Source organism: Calonectris borealis, chromosome 24 (assembly GCF_964195595.1).
Source record: "Calonectris borealis chromosome 24, bCalBor7.hap1.2, whole genome shotgun sequence".
Taxonomy (NCBI): Eukaryota; Metazoa; Chordata; class Aves; order Procellariiformes; family Procellariidae; genus Calonectris; species Calonectris borealis.
In genome coordinates this window covers 7,923,581-7,942,630 of record NC_134335.1, presented here as the reverse complement: position 1 = coordinate 7,942,630, position 19,050 = coordinate 7,923,581, and the positions used below count along the sequence as shown (strand labels likewise).

General features: G+C 54.3%; 2 protein-coding genes across 5 annotated transcripts; both read right to left on the bottom strand.

Annotated features, from left to right (window-relative positions):
* Positions 1–48: 48 nt before the first annotated feature.
* Positions 49–10,594, bottom strand: STT3A (STT3 oligosaccharyltransferase complex catalytic subunit A). Of its 2 annotated transcripts, XM_075173108.1 has the most exons (19): positions 10,465–10,594; positions 8,274–8,361; positions 7,954–8,079; positions 7,596–7,656; positions 6,918–7,039; positions 6,488–6,633; positions 6,119–6,209; positions 5,309–5,415; positions 4,731–4,895; positions 3,993–4,173; positions 3,294–3,449; positions 2,991–3,082; positions 2,134–2,289; positions 1,835–2,023; positions 1,638–1,754; positions 1,454–1,556; positions 695–883; positions 460–575; positions 49–372 (listed from the first exon to the last, which is right to left on the bottom strand). In XM_075173108.1, the coding sequence occupies exons 1-19, from the start codon at positions 10,492–10,494 to the stop codon at positions 334–336; spliced, it is 2,274 nt and encodes a 757-aa protein (XP_075029209.1). In that variant the 5' UTR covers positions 10,495–10,594; the 3' UTR covers positions 49–333. The 2 variants fall into 2 exon arrangements, with proteins under 2 accessions (XP_075029209.1, XP_075029207.1); XM_075173106.1 differs by lacking the exon at positions 7,954–8,079 and having other exon boundaries at positions 10,465–10,546.
* On the bottom strand, positions 8,274–19,050 carry EI24 (EI24 autophagy associated transmembrane protein). Of its 3 annotated transcripts, none has more exons than XM_075173111.1 (11): positions 18,943–19,050; positions 16,963–17,110; positions 15,359–15,504; positions 13,664–13,724; positions 12,973–13,039; positions 12,424–12,548; positions 12,056–12,175; positions 11,817–11,928; positions 11,536–11,647; positions 11,337–11,411; positions 8,274–8,361 (listed from the first exon to the last, which is right to left on the bottom strand). In XM_075173111.1, coding segments are annotated over exons 2-11 (861 nt in total). In that variant the 5' UTR covers positions 17,005–17,110; positions 18,943–19,050; the 3' UTR covers positions 8,274–8,360. The 3 variants fall into 3 exon arrangements, with proteins under 3 accessions (XP_075029212.1, XP_075029210.1, XP_075029211.1); XM_075173109.1 differs by lacking the exon at positions 8,274–8,361 and adding an exon at positions 10,941–11,223; XM_075173110.1 differs by lacking the exons at positions 8,274–8,361; positions 18,943–19,050 and adding exons at positions 10,941–11,223; positions 17,704–17,817.

The window sequence follows — 19,050 nt, the reverse complement described above, 5'->3', positions numbered from 1 at the left end:
GGGGGGGAAAAAACCCCAAAGCCCACTAAAATAGCTTTTTTTTTTTTTTAATTATTATTATTTGTAATTCCCCATTAATCAACCCCCTCGGTTAAAGCCGTTATTTCTGATTTGGCGACTGCTCCGTGTGTATATAAAAATCACTCCCCGGCAGGCAGGGACGGGCAGGGACGTCCCACCGCTGCCCGCGCTTACAAACGGTATAAAACAAAAATAAAACAACACCCCCCCCAAAAAAAAAAAACCAAAAACAAACCAAACCCCCCCCCCAAAATATTTCTGCTTCACAGGCAAAGGCTGGGTCAGTGCGGTGCGCGGCCGGCGGCAGCTGCTCTACGTTCTCGACAAGCCGCGGTTATCCAAATCTTTCACCTGGGTGATAAAAAAAAGGCTGGGTTAGGTGAAATTTAATGTTTTTTTCCCAAATCTGGGGGGTTTGGGCTCGTTCTGGGGCCGCACCTTGTATATTCGGACCAGCCAGTGCTCTGTGGTGTACGCCTCCTCCAGCACGTCCAGCTCAAAGTCCTTGTTGCCGATTTCGGCGTTCCTCACCCGGTCGTAGCCCGGCGGTCGCTCTAGGAGAGGGCAAAGTACCGGCAGCGCTGCCGCATCGCACCCCAAAAGCGGTGGGGGCACGGTGGGGCGCCCCAAAAGTGGTGTCACCCCCTCACACGGGGTAGTTTTGGGGACTTACTGGCCTCGGTGTAGACCTGGCCGAAGCGGTAGTAGCACATCTTGTACATGAGGCAGTTGAGGAGCACCGGGGAGCCCTCGCGGTCGACCCGAAACTCCCCCGTGGGGGTGTAGTAGTCGTGCTCCTTGATGTGGCGCCCCGTGTCCGTGCTGCCCCCGATCCGCACCATCCACAGGAACTTGTTGATGTCTGAAAGGCGGAGAGCAAAAAGTTGGCAGCAAAGAGCGAGGAGTTGAGGGCAAAGAGCGAGTTGAGTTGAGTTGGGGGGCAGAGCGCGAGGAGTTGAGTTGGGTCGAGTTGGGGGGCAAAGAGCGAGGAGTTGAGTTGGGGGGCAAAGAGCAAGGAGTTGAGATGGGGGTCAAAGAGTTGAGTTGAGTTGGGGTCACAGAGCAAAGAGTTGAGTGGAGTTGAGGGGCAAAGAGTTGAGTGGAGTTGGGGTCAAAGAGCAAAGAGTTGAGTGGAGTTGGGGGGCAAAGAGCAAAGAGTTGAGTGGAGTTGGGGGGCAAAGGGCAAGGAGTGGAGTTGATTTGGAGGCAAAGAGTGAGGAGTGGAGTTGAGTTGGGGGCAAAGAGCAAGGAGTTGAGTTGGGGGCGAGCAAAAGAGATACGTGCAGGTTTCAGAGAGGAGCATTTTGGTACCGTTTCCACTTTGCAGCCTCAGCTGAAGGTGGGACTTTGCTCCTCTAAGAGCTGTTTTGGAGAAGCTTGCGCCACCAGTGCTCTGTGGACGGGTTTGACCCAGCTCAGAGCAAGATCTTACCATCAGATGAATACCCAGTGAGGCCTCCAAAGATTACTAGCACGTAGCTGACGTCCAGCTCTCTCATGATCTCATAGGCTTTCTCCTCTGTTGATGCCATCGCCTGGAATGGACACAGCGTCAGCCACACCACGTGATGCCCCCAGAAAGTCAGGGCAAGGCGGCAGGCAAGGGAAGGACCTACCTGACCGACGCGGGAGATGTGCGTGTTGTTCCAGGTGTTGTTGTCCACCAGGATGGTCCGGTTGGCCATGGCGGTTATCTGGTACCCATAGTCCCACCAGGACATCACCTTTGCGTCCTGCACCCAAACACCAGACGTGCCGTCAGCACCTCAGTGGACAACGTTGGGTCCCTGCTGCCCGAATTACTCCCATTTACCTCCGGCGTGTTGTGACGCAGCCAGTAATAAGCTTCTCTGAAGTCATCAAAGATGATCCTGCTGCCATCCCCACCCCGGGCGGACAGCACGATGGAGGGGGAGGAGTACGCCTCGCTGGTCACCCAGGTGGAGTGGAAGGTGTAGGTGATCAGGAAGAAAGCCATGACCAGGATCATGCCACTGGCAACCTGAGGGGAACAAACTGGGGTCAACACTGGAGGGAAGAGGCCATCAGCTTCCCGCACTTGTCTCCACCAGGACTAGATGTCTTCTCCTCCTTCCCGAGTCCAACACTCACTTCGTTTTTAATGGGGTAGGTGGAGTCTTGTTGCTTTTTGCTCTTCTTGTCCGGTCGGCTGATATCCAGGTTCTTCATGTAGGTGGACAACACCTGAGAAACCCCGATGCCGGAGAGGATGCACATCACCGGGGCCAGCACCAGCATAAGCCGCACCTACGGGCAACAGTAGAAGCGTCAGTGCCTGTTGGAGAAGAAATCGGGGCAGAAATCCGAGAGAAGAGAGAAATTAAATGCCACCCCTAATTCAGCACCTCGAATTCAGCAGAAACATCAGCCTCGAGATAAACCCGTAGCTGATCATTTTAGTGGGTGCAGACTGGGAGCTGCCACCATCTCAGACGCCCCCGAGGGAAGTTCTCTGAAGACCTCAAAATTGGCCAAGGTGCAGAAGTGACCTCAATTTAACACCCTTGGGCAACCTTAGGTGGAGCCAAGAATTAGTAAATGCCTCCACACCAGAAATCAACCCACATTTAGGGCTTGGGGTGCTAGAGCAAGAGTGAAAACGGGCTCATAAGCAGCGTTTGTCATCGGTCTTTGCTTGGATACCTGGAGAAATTGTTTGGGTTTGCAACTCAGCTATGGGAGACCAGGAACAGAGACCCAGGGGCGGACAGCGGTGGCCATATGGAAGCGAGTTAACACCAAAACCAGTAAGTTTGGCAACGTCACGTTCCCTCGCTGCGCAGAGGGGCGAATAAACCAGTTTGAAGGAAGGGAGAAAAGCCTCATGAACATTTCAATCAGCTCATGGTGGAAGAACCATGATCAAGAAGGTCAGAAAAATGTATTAAATCAGCTTCATGAAGACCATTTCGTCATCCTGCTTGCGCCCAGCTGGCAGCAGCCCTCACCATCACAGCAGAGAAGTACATGCTGGTCACGCCGTACATGATGATAAAAATGCGGGCGTCCGAGAGGTTACTGAAGCAGTAATACAGCCCGACTGCAAAGAGGAAAGAGAAATGGGTCAGGTTCACCTTCGCAATCTGTTGCCTGAAATAAAAAACAGCCGGCGGAGGCACATAGCACTCCACGGCAGACTCAGCACCGCGAGGAGAGGGAAGGCTGCGGTCGCGGCCGGCAGAATAAAACCCTTCCGGTGTCGTACGGTGATTTAATAAATCGGGGTCTGACGACATCTGCGCTGGACTCACCTGGGAACATGAAAACGAGAAGCTGCAGGTCAAAGTAATAGGAGGACCAAGTGGTGGGCTGGTGCTCGGAGACGGAGGCGATGATGGGGATGTTGTTCTTTGCATAGGAAGGATCCAGCAGGGAGTAGAAACGCCCTGTCCACGGGGAGATTTTCCCTAGGAAAAAGGAGGGAAGAAAAAAAAAAAAAATCATATTCAGTTCCAGCAGAGAGTAACCAGCAATGCTGATACGTTCCCTCACACGGGAAGCACGTGCAAGGCTGAATGAGCAATCCTGGACCTCGTTTAACATCTTTATTACTCAAAACTACCATTTTAGAAAGGAAATAAAGTGCAATTTTACCCTAAAAAGACTTCTCCCCTGCCCGACCTATATTTTTAGCATCTCTTCGCCACTACAGATCGACGTTTAGTTTCTGAAGCATCAGCTCAGCGTCCCCAGCGCGCGCTGAGTCACGGCGAGTTTCTGCCTGCGCCTCGTATCACCCGGAGCCCAGATCTTACAGCTGCTCCTTAAATATTTCCCTGCTAACGCACGAAATAGGGCAGGTCCCAGCCTCCCCCTTAGAGGGGGGCTCGCCAGCGCTGACACCGCAATAATGCGGAATTCGGATTGAGAAATTATGCGCTCTTCAAAGAAATGAAAGGAGGCAAAGCCGGCGGCGAAACGCGCTCATCGTGGCCACCATCTCGGGCTACCTGTCAGCATCAGCACGGCCCCGATGGTGAGGAGGACGAAGCCAACCAGGGAAATGACGCTCCTGAAGAGGATTTCGAATTGCTGCGGGTTCAGCTTGCTCCGAAGGTAGTCTACGAAGGCGTGGATCTGACACAAGCCGAAGACTCCAAGGGCAGCCATGTGCTCCGAGGAGAGGACAGGCTGCAAGCAGGGGAGAGCGTGATCGGATACAGAGGAGAACAAGAGTCGCGTTGTGCCCGATACCGGCTTTTTTTTTTTTTAACAAATCACTTCTCAGCAAAATCGCTGCCAAAGTCACGGGAAACCGTCCCCTTCCCGCGGACGGCACCGCTGGCACGAGTCACTTTCTTACATCAGCTTTGATTCCCAGATAGGAATCCACATGGAAAATTAAACCCATTCTCCTGAAAACGTGAGCTAAGCAGGCACTTTTCCTGCTGTACCAAGATGCACGCTGGCGTGAGTGTTTCCTTCACCGAAAACAGAAATATTTTCATGAAAGGCAACCGGTGCCGTGAAGGTTATTAGCAGCTTTGAAAGTCATCCAGCACCTCCAAAAGCAAATCTTGCCAAAGGTCGCAACGAATCGGCGTAACGGGAGCTAGAACAAGAAGCCAACACCCACTTGTAACATCAAGGGCGAAGGCAAGAAAAGAAACCAGGTGCCATCTCGCTGTTGTTCTGCCACGACCCACGAAATAACCACCCTTGAGTCTGCGAATCATTCCGGTCCCCACCTGGAAGCCAACAAAGGAGATCTGCATGGAGAGGATGGTTCCCAAGCAGTAGACCGTGCAATAGGCTACGTAGATCCTGTGGGAGAAGCGGCCGGTCAGCATCAGCACAAGAACATGCAAGGGGATGAGGTTAATCAGAAAGACGTAGCCGCCCCAGGAGGAGACCTGCCAAGAGAGAAAACAAACAAAAAACCCACAAGTTCCAGGACTGAAGAGGTTGCACAGCAGAAGTCAAAGGCGGCAGGTTTGATTTTTCCTGGGATCACGGGCAGGATTTTCACCCAGCGGTAACGCCAGCTGAGATCTGCTCTTTCCAAGGGCATCCTCAACAGTCAGAGCTGCCAGAAGCCCAGGTTTTCAACGCTACTAATAAAATCTTGCACAAAAACCCGCTAGTTTTGGTAAGTGGAAACGAATGAAGAAAGCATCCATTCCATTTCCACGCCAAGCCCTTCGCAGAGGTTCTAGTTCCCCGGATAGAAGGACGCAGGAACGGCACGCCGTGTATTTTTGGTCACCGTATCCAGAGCGGTCCTTGGAGTCAGAAATACCTCGGTGCCGGGAGAAGGGACGCTTACCATGTAGAAATAGGCAAGAGCACACATTGCTGCCCAATAGATGGAGCCAGTTTTGACGGCTTTGATCCACATGTAGTAAGTTAACAGCATGCAGAATATAGCGATACCTGGGTGGAAGGACACAGAAAGGTCAAAGCAAGCCCACGTCAGCGCTGAAACATCAATATAATCTCTGGGGCGCACCAGAGCACTCAACTGCATTAAAAACATATATATATAAATGCTTTTGCTGCTCCATCAGACGATGGAACAGCACCTCGTACAAAGAGGCAGGCCTGGGAAAAGGGTTTCATATCTGATTTCTAGATTGAAACACTGCGATGTTTGTGTCTTACTGTAGATAACAGCTCACGTGGCTTCTTCTAGCCACACCAGCTAGCCTTTCTGCACACAGCGACTCCTTACATGGCCCCCGAAAGCCCAGCTATGGGAGAGGAACCTAGATCCTCTTCTGCCCTAGGCATCGACAACGAGATCGCTGCCTTTGCCAGTTCCGAAGTCATTGCCAGAACGGAGAGGAAAACACGGGGAAGCCGCACCGCAGCTCTGATCCCGAGCAGAGTTTGTGGAGGTGGCAAAACCCTGCAAAGAGGGATACTCGGGGAATGGGGTGCGCTCACTGCTGGAATCGGGAAACACTCCCTCTTCTCAACCGCGTAGGCGAGAACAACCACCGACCTCTGAGCAGGTGGGCTAGTAAACTCGCTGTGAAAGGATGGTTCTTCTATCGTGCCCTGTAGCAGCTATATCATCATTTTCCAGCACCCAAAGTTGTTAAAGGTTTCCCTGTTCCGCGTGTCGCAAACTCACCTTCGTTATCGTAGGAGCCGGCAACAGATCGAGAGATGTACCCGGGCACAACTGCAATCATGGCTGCAGCAAGGAGTCCTGCCCCTGCATCCTGGGGAGAAAAAACGCAGCCAGAGGGTGGAAAAAGCCATCGGTTTTTAGGGCTTTTGTTATCATGCCATACTACGCAGGGGTAAGCCTCAATAAAAATTGAGTTGAAATAAAATTTTAAAACAGATCTTCCATTTCCCAGAAGCGCTGGGTTTTGACCAGCGTGGTGGTCACCTCCAAACCTCCGATACAGCTGCCAGCTGCCTTTCCAAAAGGCACACAGCCCGCGCTCCTCCGTAAAGCGAAAGCCTGCGAGGTACGCCCCGATCCTCCCCTTACCTTGAGCTCTTTGGTGAGGTGGTAAGTCACGATGGTGGTGAAAGAGGAGAAGAGGGGAGCCAGGAACACGCAGACGTTTCGGATGTCGATGGTGATGTGGAAGAAGTGCAGCACGTGATAAATTGCCGCCGATGTGATCATCAGGCCTGCGGGACAGAAACGGCACCGTTATCAGGGCGCTCTCGGTCTGCTCGCAGCACCGGCGGTCGTTAGCTTGCAATTAACAGCAGGGCAGCCGAAAGCCTCACCAGGAGGGAGCTGCTGCCCAGGATGCCTCGATGAAGGGCACTCCCTGAGCTCCCCTCCTCTCCCAGCTGGCGCTCACGGCTCTGCTCCATGTACACTATCCACCCCTCTCCCAAATCTGCCCCTCTCCCCATTCTCCCTTGTGTGAGGCGTGTTTTGGCTCAGCAAAAGCCTGACGGCTTACCTGGATAAATGGTCCCACCGATAATCCTGCCCAAGGGGTACCACGCTCGGTCGTCAAACCAGTTGTGGAATTTATAGAAGCCCTCCTCCGCCAGAAAGCGCGTTGTGCGGTAGTTAAAGTACCTGTAACAGCGACATGAACTAAGCATCTCCGCATCCGGATAGAGATATACTGACTGCTCACCGCTCTGCGGGTCACAACTGCAGTCCTTAACGAGCGTTCAGACAACGAGGTAGCTTTTGACAGGTTGTTAAGTACCAAATTGCAAACCTCAGGTGCAAAGGTTCACCCCTCCTCCTTGGGGTTTAAAAGTGGGTTTGCAAAGGTAACGTTCTCCCTTGTGCCTGATTTAGCCCGCAACAACCCTGAGACGCAGACACAAGTTGTACTAGGAGACCTCTCTCCTGCTGTGCCCTGCTCAGGCAGGGAGTAACCACATCCCAGCATAAAAGCGGCGTTGGGCGATTATCCCAACTTAGATCCAGGCTGCAGGATGAGTCCTGGGAACAGGGAAGTGAATTTTGGGTCTAGAAGAGGAAAAACTAGCTGTACTGAAAACTGCCCTCCAAATCCCTCATCCTCAACGGGGATTAACTTGAGCAAACACCACCCAGCTTCCGTGTGCTCCGGAAGAGAAAAACCCAGCAGGCGCCCACAAAACGGGAGGAAGACACTTACGGGTCAAATTCATGGATGACGCTTTCGAATCTTAAGACGGAAAAAAGCCTCGTGGAGAAAGCTGCAAACACAGAAAAAGGGCAGAGTGAATCTACAGCACTCAGCGGGCCAGAGTTTTATTAGGTTGATCATCTGCTTTGACTGATTAAAGTGACTTTTGTCTCAAACTGGTCGTTGGGAAGATAAAGAAAGATGTGTTTTTCAAAGGAAGAAATACGGAAGGAATAAGAGCGCTCACTTAAGAAAGACGAGACCTATAAAAGAAGAGAAGAAGGAGCAGAGGTGGCTCCATCCCGGGGTCCCCTTTGAGGGCACTGGCAGCCGCCCGTGAGGCCGGTGCGGCAGGGTGCGGACTTACACAGCACAGCTGCCATCGACAAGATGAGGAGCTTGAGCAGAGTGTCTTGCTTCTCGTAGGACAGCCGGAGAAACCCTAACTTGGTCATTTTCACATCAAAAGCAGAGATTGAGGATGCCTGAACGCCTGAAAACGAACAGGGAAGATGATCAAAGAGCGAGCCAGCTGGCAGCCCCACAACGTCTCTAAAGGTTTCATGAAATAGGACCTTAAATACCCCACTCCTGCCCAAGGAGGCTGTCGTCCACCCTTCACCCCTGCCAGACGCTTTCGCTGATCCGAGTCTCCCTTCCCCAAATCCCCTTGCCTCCCATCCTCACCTGATCGGTTGCCCCAAGTCTCGGCGGAGGTTTTTCTTTCTTTTACAGAGACCGGAACTTCTTCGGGGCAGAGGACGCCTCTGTTTCTCTGCGTACAAAACAAAACCCAAGCGTAAGCTTTTTAGCAAAAAATTTTCCCCGGCTGGTCTCCAGAGTTTAACCACCACCTGTAAGCGATGCACAAAAAAAGTAATCCATGGAGATGGCAAGAAGTCGGTGCTGTTTTCTCACATATAGGAGGTCTGAACTGGCCACTCCCACTTTGAATTATTGATGTTAAACATATACATCCCAGTGGTTTCCTAACGTGGACCAGCACAGTAAGTCAGCTTTGTTTATATCGGACAACTTGGCTGTTTAATTGAACCTCCCTGGGTGGAGGAAGAGCCAGCAAAATCCTAGTATTAGACATCAAGGAAGTGAAACTGTGGCCAGAGAATAATGTCTTTCTACTTTTGAAAACACTCAGATTTCTTTAAAATACTTCTCTGCCCAATCAATCCAGAAAAAAACCCCACGACTCCCTGCAAAGTCAGTCCCAGAACTGGTGGATAAATCCTCAGTTCACATCTCTGAACTACAACGCCGGGGAGGGCAGATTTGGACAGGCTGAGATTTAAAAATAAAATACGAACTGGGCCTGGGTCTCTCTGTGACCTAGAAGTGATTCCAACTCGCACACGTTCGTCACTAATTGATACAGGAATAACCCCACGTTGTAATTATTTCCTGGTTCGCCTGGGGATCATAAGCAGCAGCTAATAACGATATAACGCAGATGCCTCCCAGGCACGAGCGGCTCTACCACCGCGGTACCACGGGTACCCCGATTTCCACAGCTCCGACAGACGACTCGCGGGGTGTTGGGGGACCCTTTGCCACCCAGTAATGCCAGAGCTACTGGGGGAACCAGCAGCCCCCGGCCAGTCACCAGGTACCGGGGTGGAAAGGAGGAAAAGCTGTCGCTGGGCTCTGGACTACAGCCCCGCTCTCGCCACCAGCCCCTCCCAGCTCGACTGTGTCCTACAAGACACTGTGCCCCCCACGAGCCCCTCTGTGCTGCACCCCACACCCCTGCACCCCACCTCCCTGCGCACCCCATCGCTCCACACCTCCAGGCACTCCACAACCCCTTGCCCCCCAGCCCTGGGCACCCCACAGCCCTGAGCACCCCCAACCCCTAGGCACCCCATAGCTCCACATCCTAAAGGCTCCAGCCCTTGACAATCAGCAGTGCCTCACCCCACACGCCTGGGCACCCCACAGCATCGCCCACCCTGAAACCCATCACCCCACACGCCTGGGCACCCCACAGCATCGCCCATCCCCAAACCCATCACCCCATAGACCTGGGCATCCCATAGCCTCACAGGTCCCTCACCCCACAGACCCGGGCACCCCACAACCCCTTACCCCACAGACCTGGGCACCCCACAACCCCTTACCCCACAGGCCTGGGCACCCCATTACCCCACAGGTCCCTCACCCCACAGACCTGGGCACCCCACAACCCCTTACCCCACAGGCCTGGGCACCCCATTACCCCACAGGTCCCTCACCCCACAGGCCTGGGCACCCCACAACCCCTTACCCCACAGGCCTGGGCACCCCATTACCCCACAGGTCCCTCACCCCACAGACCTGGGCACCCCACAACCCTTTGCCCCGCAGGCCTGGGCACACCATAACCCCACAGGTCCCTCACCCCACGGGCCTGGGCACCCCACAACCCTACAGACCCTCGCCCCACGGACTCTCACCCCACAGACCCGGGCACCCCACAACTTCCTCATCCCAGCCCTGGGCACCCCACAACCCCCTTCACCTCACAGCCCTGGGCACCCCGTAACCCCTCAGCCCCTCACCCCACAGACCCGGGTACCCCATAACCCCACAGGCCCTCATGCCAGACCTGGGCCCCCCACAAGGCCCAGGCACCCCACAACCCCACAGGCCCTCGCCCCACAGTCCTGGGCACCCCACAACCCCTCACCCCACAGGCCCCCGCCCGACGGGCCCAGGCCCCCCTCGGCACAAGGCAGCCCCCCTCCAGGCCCCCCGGGGCCGCGGCCCTCACCCGGGCGCCGCGCTCGGCCCCGCCGCCCCGGCCATCCGCCCCGCGCAGCCGCCCTTGCCCGCCGCCGCGGCCCCGCCCCCCGCCCCGCCCCACTCGCTCGCCATCGGTCCTCACCGACGCCACTCCAGATGCGGCGGCGCCCATTGGCCGCGGCGCCGGGCACTCAGCCGGGGGCGGGACGGTGCGAGCCGCGTACGGCGCCTTCCGATTGGCGAAGCGCGGGGCGGGAGGAGCTGGCGGCGAACGAGCCGTGACGTGTCCGTCTGGGCTTGCGGCGCCCGGGGGGGGGCGGGGCGAGGCGGATCACGTGGGCGGATGCGGAAGCGAGCCGTCCCCGCCACGTGGGTGGCGCCACGTGGGCGCGGCCCGGGGGACGGCAGCGGCGGGGACCCGGCCCTCGGCCCCGGGGGGGCCCCGACCCGCCGCGGGGAACCCCCCGCCGCCCAGCTCAGGGACAGGCGCAGGACGGCTGCGAGTCGTGATTTCTCCATTTAATGTTTCAGTGTGAAAATACTAGAGAAAAGTCCCCAACCGGCCCCCAAAAAAACCCAAGGGTTAAAAATCCAGATTTTTTTTTTTTTTCCTCCCCCCCCCCCCCCCCCCTCAAAATTTCCGTCGCGGCGGCGGAGGGGGGAGGGAGACGCAGAACCGACAGCGACGCCTCGGCCGCGGGGTCTGGCGGGGGCTCAGTGCCCCGGAGCAGCCGTGTGTTTGGCGGGAGAGGGCTGGGGGGAGAGGAGCCGGTCGGAGGAGGAGGAGGAGGAGGATGAGGAGGAGGAAGCACCGCCGAGGGCGGACTGAAGGTAAACGGTCTTGTGAAAGAGCCTGTTGCTGAGGAAAACCACCAAGGAGAAGAGGCGGAGCTGGAAGTGGCTGGAAGGGAAGAGAGCCCGTCAGCTCCCGGCGCCGGGAAAAGCCGCCCCCCCCCGACCCGGTTTTGGGGGCGCGGTGGTCGGGTGGGGGGGGGGGGGCAGGCGGACACTCACTAGGTTTTGCCGGGGGTCCTCGCTTCGTTGGCGCTGATGATGAAGAGAGGGAAAAGGATGGAGAAGAGGCAACCGCTGGGGGGAAAAATAATAAAAAAAAAGTAATAATAATAAAAATAAAAAAGGGTGGGGTTTGGGTAGAGGCAGAGGGGGGAGGCGGGCGGGGTCCGAAACGGCTGCCCCCCCGCCAGCGGCTCACCTGATGATGTAAGAGGATTGCATCGCCGTCAGAAAAGCCAGCGGTAAGCCAAAGCCGAAGTAATAGGGCCAGTTCCTCTCGATGTTGGATAACCGTTGGTGCATTTCGATTCCTGGCGAGAAGAAAATCCCGCAGAAACGAACCCGCGGGGCGGGGAAGAGAGCTTCGTTACACTTCATTCCGTATAAAAACCCAAGGAAAAAATCAGCCTCGGACGCTCCTCGAGCGGAGAAACCCTCAATCCCGAAAACCCATCAGCCCGGCGCGGCGGCGGCCCTCACCTTTGTTGAACCAGCGGTACTCGAAGCAGTAGAGCGAGTAGAGCAGCGACATGTGGAGGAGGCTGACCAGCTGGCCGATGATATCGATGGGGAAGAGGCTCACGATCATCCCCTGGGAATAACGAAGAAAAAAAGAGCGAGGAATGCTCTGGGTTGGCGGGAGAACGGCGCCTGAGAGCAGAGGCGGAGCGGCTCGGGCCGGCAGAGGGTTATTTTTTGGCTGGTGACTGTGATCTCACCTGGATGAGGAAGAGCGCCTGCAGCAAGAGGTTAAACAACATGTCGGCGATGATTTTGCTGACGCTGGGAAAGGGATGAGGTTTTCTGCCGGAAACTTCGAACGCTAGATCCGCGATGTCCTGCAAAAAAAAATGGGGCGTGAAGGAAATGAAATTCGAAAGAGAAACGGGGGCTTCAGGGAAACAAAATCCAAAAGCAGCCGGGATGATGTTTCCGAGCTGCTTTCGCCTGCCAGGAATACACCCGGAGCCCGTTTTCGGGGTGGGATTTTCGTCTCGCACCAAAACGCCGCCCCCCACGTAAGCCTTAACAAGGACGCGTCCCCCCCTCGCTTGCTTGACGCGGGGTCCGGGTTCCCGTCACCTACCTGAAACCAGATGGCATTGACAACCTTACTGAGCACGAAGAGGGGAAGGACCCAGAGGGCGCCGAAAATGGAGGTGAGGATGAACTCCAGCCACGACCAGACGTCGCCGTGCAGGGAAGGGTCACCTTCGAGAGACGAGACGGAAACTCCTCGTTTCACATCACAAACCCCAATTAAACGTTTCCCGGCGCGGCCGTCTCTGCGCCGCGGTGAACTTCTCCTGACTGCAGCGCTCGAGGACAGGAGACATCTCCGGCGCCAACCTTTGCTCTTTAAAAGAACATTCCCACCCACTTGCTTTTTATTTACTTGCGAAAATACTCTGACAGCCGTGTTTTGAGTGGTAAAACCCACGGGCCAGAGACCCCTGACACGCGGCGCTGCTCACAGACCGTTAGCGGGGTTATCCATCTCTGTGCTTTTCTCCTAAACAATTAACGACGGCCTTGATTGGTACGGGGAGGAAGAGAAAAACAAGGCAAGGAGAGAGCCCCCCACACCCACGGCTTGCTCAGCACCCCGTAACACACAAACGGGAAAGGTACTTACCGATGATCTGTGCCGTGACTGACTGAAGGACAGGTATAAATACTCGGTAAAACAAGAAGAGACTAAGCTACGGGGAAAAAGAAACAAGAAAGGTTCTCGGTGAGACGTTGCACGGTCGCTTCTTGTGCTCCTGTAACTCCCGACCCGACGGCAGACCCTCTGCCCGCTCCGCCACGCAGCGATCCATAGAGAGAACCAAGGATCTCTGTTTAAACACAGCCAAAATCTGTGATAATTTTAACATTTCCACGCCGATTCCTCGTACCCGGCCACAGTCTTAACGGAAAAACAAAGCCGGTGATTTATTAGGCTGCCAAGCGGCTGCTCCATTAAGGCACAGCCTGACGAAACAGCCGTGGTAAGGCCAGAGCTGAGGAAACGTCTTTAAGATATCAATATTCCATTTGGTAAAGCAAAACCCCAGACTGCAACGGAGCAGGAGCTGAATATTTGGGCGAAGAGCAGTCTCAAAGACTCGGAAAAGCAGCTCGGGTTCAAGGCGCGGGTTTCCCCAAGCGAGTCTACGGTCCTATATCCCGTATCCCTAACACGGCATCGGGACTGGGAACGTGGTTGGCTCAATTCCTGCAGCCAAGCTGACGGCTCGCCGCTGGCAGCGTACAAGGGCTGGAGCGGGGCGCTAGCTTTCGCAGGGTTTTTAACGTCGAAAATAACAAAAATCGCCACTCACCCAGAAAACACCTCCGTTCCAGGCACAACACTGAAATATCCGGCTCACTATCCGGGGTTCACTGCAGAGCAGGAGGAGAGAGACGGGTGAGACACGTGTTGAGGTCCCAGCGCCTGGACAAACGTCCCCTAACAAGTGACAACTGCTTCTGTCCCACGCTTTGGAGACCTTAGAAATGCCGCAGATAACCAGCTCAACGCCGGTGATGCACCCGATTTTATCTGAAGGCGGGAATCCTGGAAGAAATCCCTGCACAGACTTGTGCCGGGTTTCAGCCTATAGAAGATTTACCTCAGGGAGACTCTTTCAACCTTTATTAATTCCCCATATCTGCACTGAAACGGAAGAAAAGCAAAGCTTTCTTCCAGATTTTTAAGCATTTATTAGAGAACCCGGGCTTTGTTCTCCTCCAACTCTCGCCACAATAAAATTAGGGCTTTTCGGGTGTTTTCTGTTCTTGGAAGAGGCTGTTTCAGCTCGGGGTGGTTTTGGCTTCTCTCTCCTTGCAGCGTATCTAGGGACGCGCACGAGAGCAGCTCCGTGGGACTCCGTAGCGCTTTTCCAGTCAGCTTCTGCTACCAAAGGGACTTTGTTACAAAGAAAAACAGCAAAACACGACTGTTTAGTCGCCCCTAAAATATATATAATTCCTCAAGGGCAGCCCATCTGCAGGAACCTCTGTGGTCTGGGGAGGATCGGGATCGTGGGACAGGGGAGACTTTTCCATCATCTTGAGATAAAGTCAGACTCCCACCGAGCTAGTGAATAATTTGTAAATATGTCTTGAAAGGCGCATTACTGACCAAACGTCACCGCGTTAAGTGCCAGCCCGACTGTAATTAGGGCAGCGGAGAAACATCTCAGGGCGGTTTGGGAGTCAGATACAAGAACAGACGCTGTTTTACTCCCACGTGAATATAATTCTGGCATTTCCAGCCTTCGTGGATGCAACCGCTACAGACGGCTGCAGAAACACGGCGAGGCTGGGGAAAAAAGGATACTCGATCTGCCCCGGACGTATAAATCGGATCTGAGCTGCCGTCTCTTCCCTGATCCCATGGCTACCAACAACAACGACGTATCTTTGAGAGACAGCACGAGTATTCAGGAAGAAAAGACACCCAGAAATCCACGTTCTTTCAGTTTTTATAGCTCCACACCTTCTATTATTATTATTTCAAACTAATTGCGTACTCTTAATTGTCAAACAACATAAAAGTCTGACTTCTTATCTCACGACAACAGTTCCAGTTTCATTACACAGAGTGGAAAAAGGGCGTTTCATGTCACGTTTTTTGTATTTATTTGCTCTGTGCTTCAGCGCAATTGGGTTCATGAACCACTTGCAAGCGTACACCACCAGTTCTGCTTCCGCTGACACCCAGGTCGCAGGTCTCTGACAGTTCTGACAAGTATTTTTACGGAGATCTTCGCAAGCGCGGGCAACAATAACAGCTTTATTTCTTAAACCCCACTTACCTCAACTTTCCTTTTAGCCAGACTACTGCGATACGACGGATATTTAGAGAAAAAAAAACACAACCACTGCCAAATCACTATGACTTGCAGAGGTTTTGCAATTCATCGAGCTCTTCAAAGCTCCGGGCGGAGTCGCTCTCTCTCCCCCTGCCCTCGATAGACTAAAAGACGCGAAGCGAATTACCCGCCTGATGACTCGTCAGGCCCCACACTCACTTCTCTTGCTTCTTCTCTTCCATGTGAAACCTCCGCTGGGCGAGCGCGCTGTTTGCTCTCCTTCGCCTCTGCTCTTCCCTTTTCTGCTGGATCCGGGCGTCCAGCTTGGAGATGGTGCAGATGCCCCAGATGGAGTCCTTAATTCCCTGCGGACACGAGGAGAGGCCGTCACACTCCACCCCGCAGAGAGACGGGGAATGGGATGCGGCCGACCCAGGCCATGGAAAACCTCCCGGAAAGGGACTTAAACGTGGCCAGCCTCGCTCCCCGGCTAGCAGGGGAGGCCAGCACCAGGCTCAGCCGGAGCCCAGACTTGGAGCAGCAACACCGACTGTTTTCCACGGCCCGGTGACCTAAATCACCGCACGTTCCAGCACCTTTAGGAGCAGCGGTATTTATTTATTTTTTTTCAAACGTGTGAATTCTCATCCAATCTCCGCTATTTATAACCCTGGCAAAAGCCAAAGAGTCAGAGCTCTCACAGCCCGTTTCTTCTGTCTGGCAGAAAGCCCTTCATCTCCCGCCAGCATTTCTAAGGCCAAAAAACAGAATTACACAAAATATTTAGGATGTGCAAAGTCCTTGTGGCCTGACTGTACGTATAAGCTGGATGCTTACTCCTTTAGAAATCAAAGCATCTGTTCTTGTCCCAGAAACATCCTCGCATCAGCCGCATCCGTGCAAACCCGTTTCCTTTAAGTGCCACCTCCTAGTGCTCCACGAGCAGTGATTTCCAGCTCCAAAAATATATCATAGCCATCACTATCAACATTTCACTTGAAAATAAAGACCGTAAGGACACTAGCGTGAGCCAGGACAGCGTCACTACCCAGGTGACCCACACGACGGTTCGGTATATGGAGTTTTTGACCAAAGAGAATAAATTTTGATGCCAAATGGGCATCTGAAATGGCAGAACATGATGCTGCTGGTACCTAATGAGGTGGAAGTTAATTACACAGTGGGCTGCTCTACCCACTGCTTTACAGATGGTGCGAGAGCATCGTGAAACGACACAAGTCCTCCCGCGTTACATCATGGCCAGCGCGCCACAGATCTTTAAGATCAAACCCAGCAAGTTTTTTCAAAACGGGTTATTTCTGAAAACAAGTTATTTCTTAGTGTCACATCACGCATGTTTTTAAGCCTGTATTTACACCTGGATGATACAGGACAGCGTGGGAGTACTGAGTTCACACGAAGCCTTATCACCATGACACAACTGTGGTGTTCACATGGGCTATAAATTAACTCTTGCCCAAAGAAAATCCCTCACAGGTTCAGCAGCGCCCTGGATGAACGCCGAGCCCTTTGCAACAGCCACACCGCACAACGGCCAGCTCGGGAGGAAATTGTTCTAGAAAACTCTTGGGGAGCAACACATCCCACACAGCCACGTCAAATCTAACTGTCATCGGCGAGCGGTTCTCTCTGCTTTACAAAATTGATGTTTTCGATTAAAATACACCCGGAGCCCCTTTTCCTTCCAATTTTTTAATCCACCCTTGATGACGTAGGAAGGAGGGTGCTCCCCGCGGAAGACCCACCGTCACCGAAGCAAAGGAGACCAGTTGTTTCAGAGGACCTGAAACGCGGAGGCTTACCCTGACGAGGTCATGAAGGAAGGTTTTCACGCTGTCTGCCATCTCGACTCCAGCATCACCTCTGGTTCCGAAACTATCAACTACAGGGAGAGGGGAAAAGCCGAACCCAAACCTCTCTCATCCTGGAGAGATGGGAAACGGATGGTGCCTGCGGAGAGAGAAAACACGGGACAACGGCAGCATCGTTAACAGCACCAGTCTGAGTGGGGTAATTACAAGTTAAATCACACCCCGGCGATTTTCCACAGGCTTCCCTGCCCTCGTTGGCTTCCCATCGGGTAACCATCCTCGAACACACGGCCAGAGGAAGGACCCGTCCTCTTAATTCCATGGTATCTCGTGTTAACAAACGCGGGGTTTCACGAACAGCAGAGCCTGTATTTCTAAGCAGCAAAACACCTCTCCGAACAACTTCCCGTGCTGCTCGTTTTCGGAAAAGAAAAGCCGTCAGAGCCAGCCCAGAGAGGTGTGAAAACATCTTTGCTAAATCCAACCTTAATTTAACACTTTACAGCTCCGCGCCTCCTCTTCCTTGCGCGCCAGGGAAGAAATTCGAGGTCTACAATTAGGAGCCTGACAAAACGAGGGCTGCTCTTGAGCTGTCCCATAAGCTTTTGCTCAAAGCAGTAATTACTCCAAACAGCCCTTTGCCAAAAATGTTGTGCTGAGTCTTCTGCTTCTTGTAAAGTGCCACAGAAATACAGACAGCGTCTGAATTAAGAAAAAAAAATAACAAATCACCAGCTAATAAAACTCGTGGAGCTTTTCCACCAGGATTCGAACCACTTTTTCTCCTAGGCAAGAGCTACCGGCAGCTCTGGAGCAGGCTGGTGTCGCGAGCCCCAACATGTTGCTCTGTAACACGCAGCGCAGGATACAACAATTAAAAAAAAAAAAAAAAAAAAGGTTTTTATTTTGGTTATTCCGAGACAAAACCTGCCAGGGTTTGAACTGCGCCTCTGTGAAGCAGCGAACGCCAGTTCGGATAAAACTGCGGAAGCAGAACTGGCCTCCAGCTTTACTGACATCAGGTTAATCACAGGCACCTTCACCCTAAAATCAAGCTTTCGAAGTGGACACGCTCGGCATCGGGGTCTTTTCGCTTTAGCCAGGTGTCCAAGGCATCCAAGGTCCCGGTCACGCCGGCAGAGCCGCGGCAGAAACAAAAGGCAGAAACGAGCGTTTTCTTTGTTCCAGGCAGCCGCGCCTCGCCACCCTTCGGGCTCGGAAATGTACGTGTTAAATACGGCAAGACTCGACTGCCGTATGGTCCTGGCTTCTGTAGAAAGCCCTGTCTGATTTATTTTTACCCAGGGGTATTCCTGGGTAACTGGGAGGCACCCCAGGGTTGGGGGTCACTGTGCAGTGGGGGGATCCTCATAGCACCCGGAGGTGCCCGGGATGGGGAGTCTAGGCCTGCCCCACAGTTATGCTGGGGGGGGGGGGCATCATCTCTCCCCACTGTTAAGTGGGGGACACCCATGGTTACCTGGGGGGGGCAAACTTAGCTCAGAGCTGCCCCCGTGGTTACTGGGGGGGCCGGGGGGGTGACCCCTATAGTTTACCCGGGGGTGGGGGGCACTATTTTACCTCAGGGCTGTCCCCACAGTCTCCCCGGAAAGTGTGTGTGTGTGCGGGCATAGTTACCTCAGGGCTGCCCCACGGTCCCCCTGAGGCTCAGTTACCTCAGGGGTGCCCCCACGGTCTCCCCGACGCCCACAGTTACCTCAGGACTGCCCCCAGGGTGGCCCCGGGACCCAAAATTACCTCAGGGTTTCCCCACGGATCCCCCGGGACCCGAAATTACCTCAGGGTTGCCCCACCGATCCCTTGAGGCCCACAGTTACCTCAGGACTGCCCCCACGGTTGCCGGAGGTGACCCCCACGGTCTCCCCCGGGGGGCCCACAGTAACCTCAGGGCTCCCCTGCACCCGTCCCCGTGGCCACCTCAGGGCTCCCCCCGCCCCCGCCCTCACTCACCGGCGGCCGCGGGCTGCGGGCCGGGGGCGCACGGCGCGGCAGGCGGCCCAGCTCCCGGCGGCCCGGCCGCCACGCACCGCGCATGCGCCGAACCTCCCGCCGCTGCGC

What these genes read in the sequence shown, in the direction of transcription:
- STT3A (XM_075173108.1), bottom strand. Translation starts at nt 10,494, where the DNA reads ATGGGCGCCGCCGCATCTGGAGTGGCGTCG. An exon ending in TGCGTCACAACACGCCGGAG is followed by an intron (nt 1,755 to 1,834) that starts GTAAATGGGAGT and finishes GTTTGGGTGCAG; the next exon opens with GACGCAAAGGTGATGTCCTG. An exon ending in CCAGGTCTACACCGAGGCCA is followed by an intron (nt 576 to 694) that starts GTAAGTCCCCAA and finishes GCCCTCTCCTAG; the next exon opens with AGCGACCGCCGGGCTACGAC.
- EI24 (XM_075173109.1), bottom strand. Translation starts at nt 17,004, where the DNA reads ATGGCAGACAGCGTGAAAACCTTCCTTCATGACCTCGTCAGG. An exon ending in TCAATGCCATCTGGTTTCAG is followed by an intron (nt 12,176 to 12,423) that starts GTAGGTGACGGG and finishes TTTTTTTTGCAG; the next exon opens with GACATCGCGGATCTAGCGTT. An exon ending in CAATCCTCTTACATCATCAG is followed by an intron (nt 11,412 to 11,535) that starts GTGAGCCGCTGG and finishes TTTTCCCCCCAG; the next exon opens with CGGTTGCCTCTTCTCCATCC.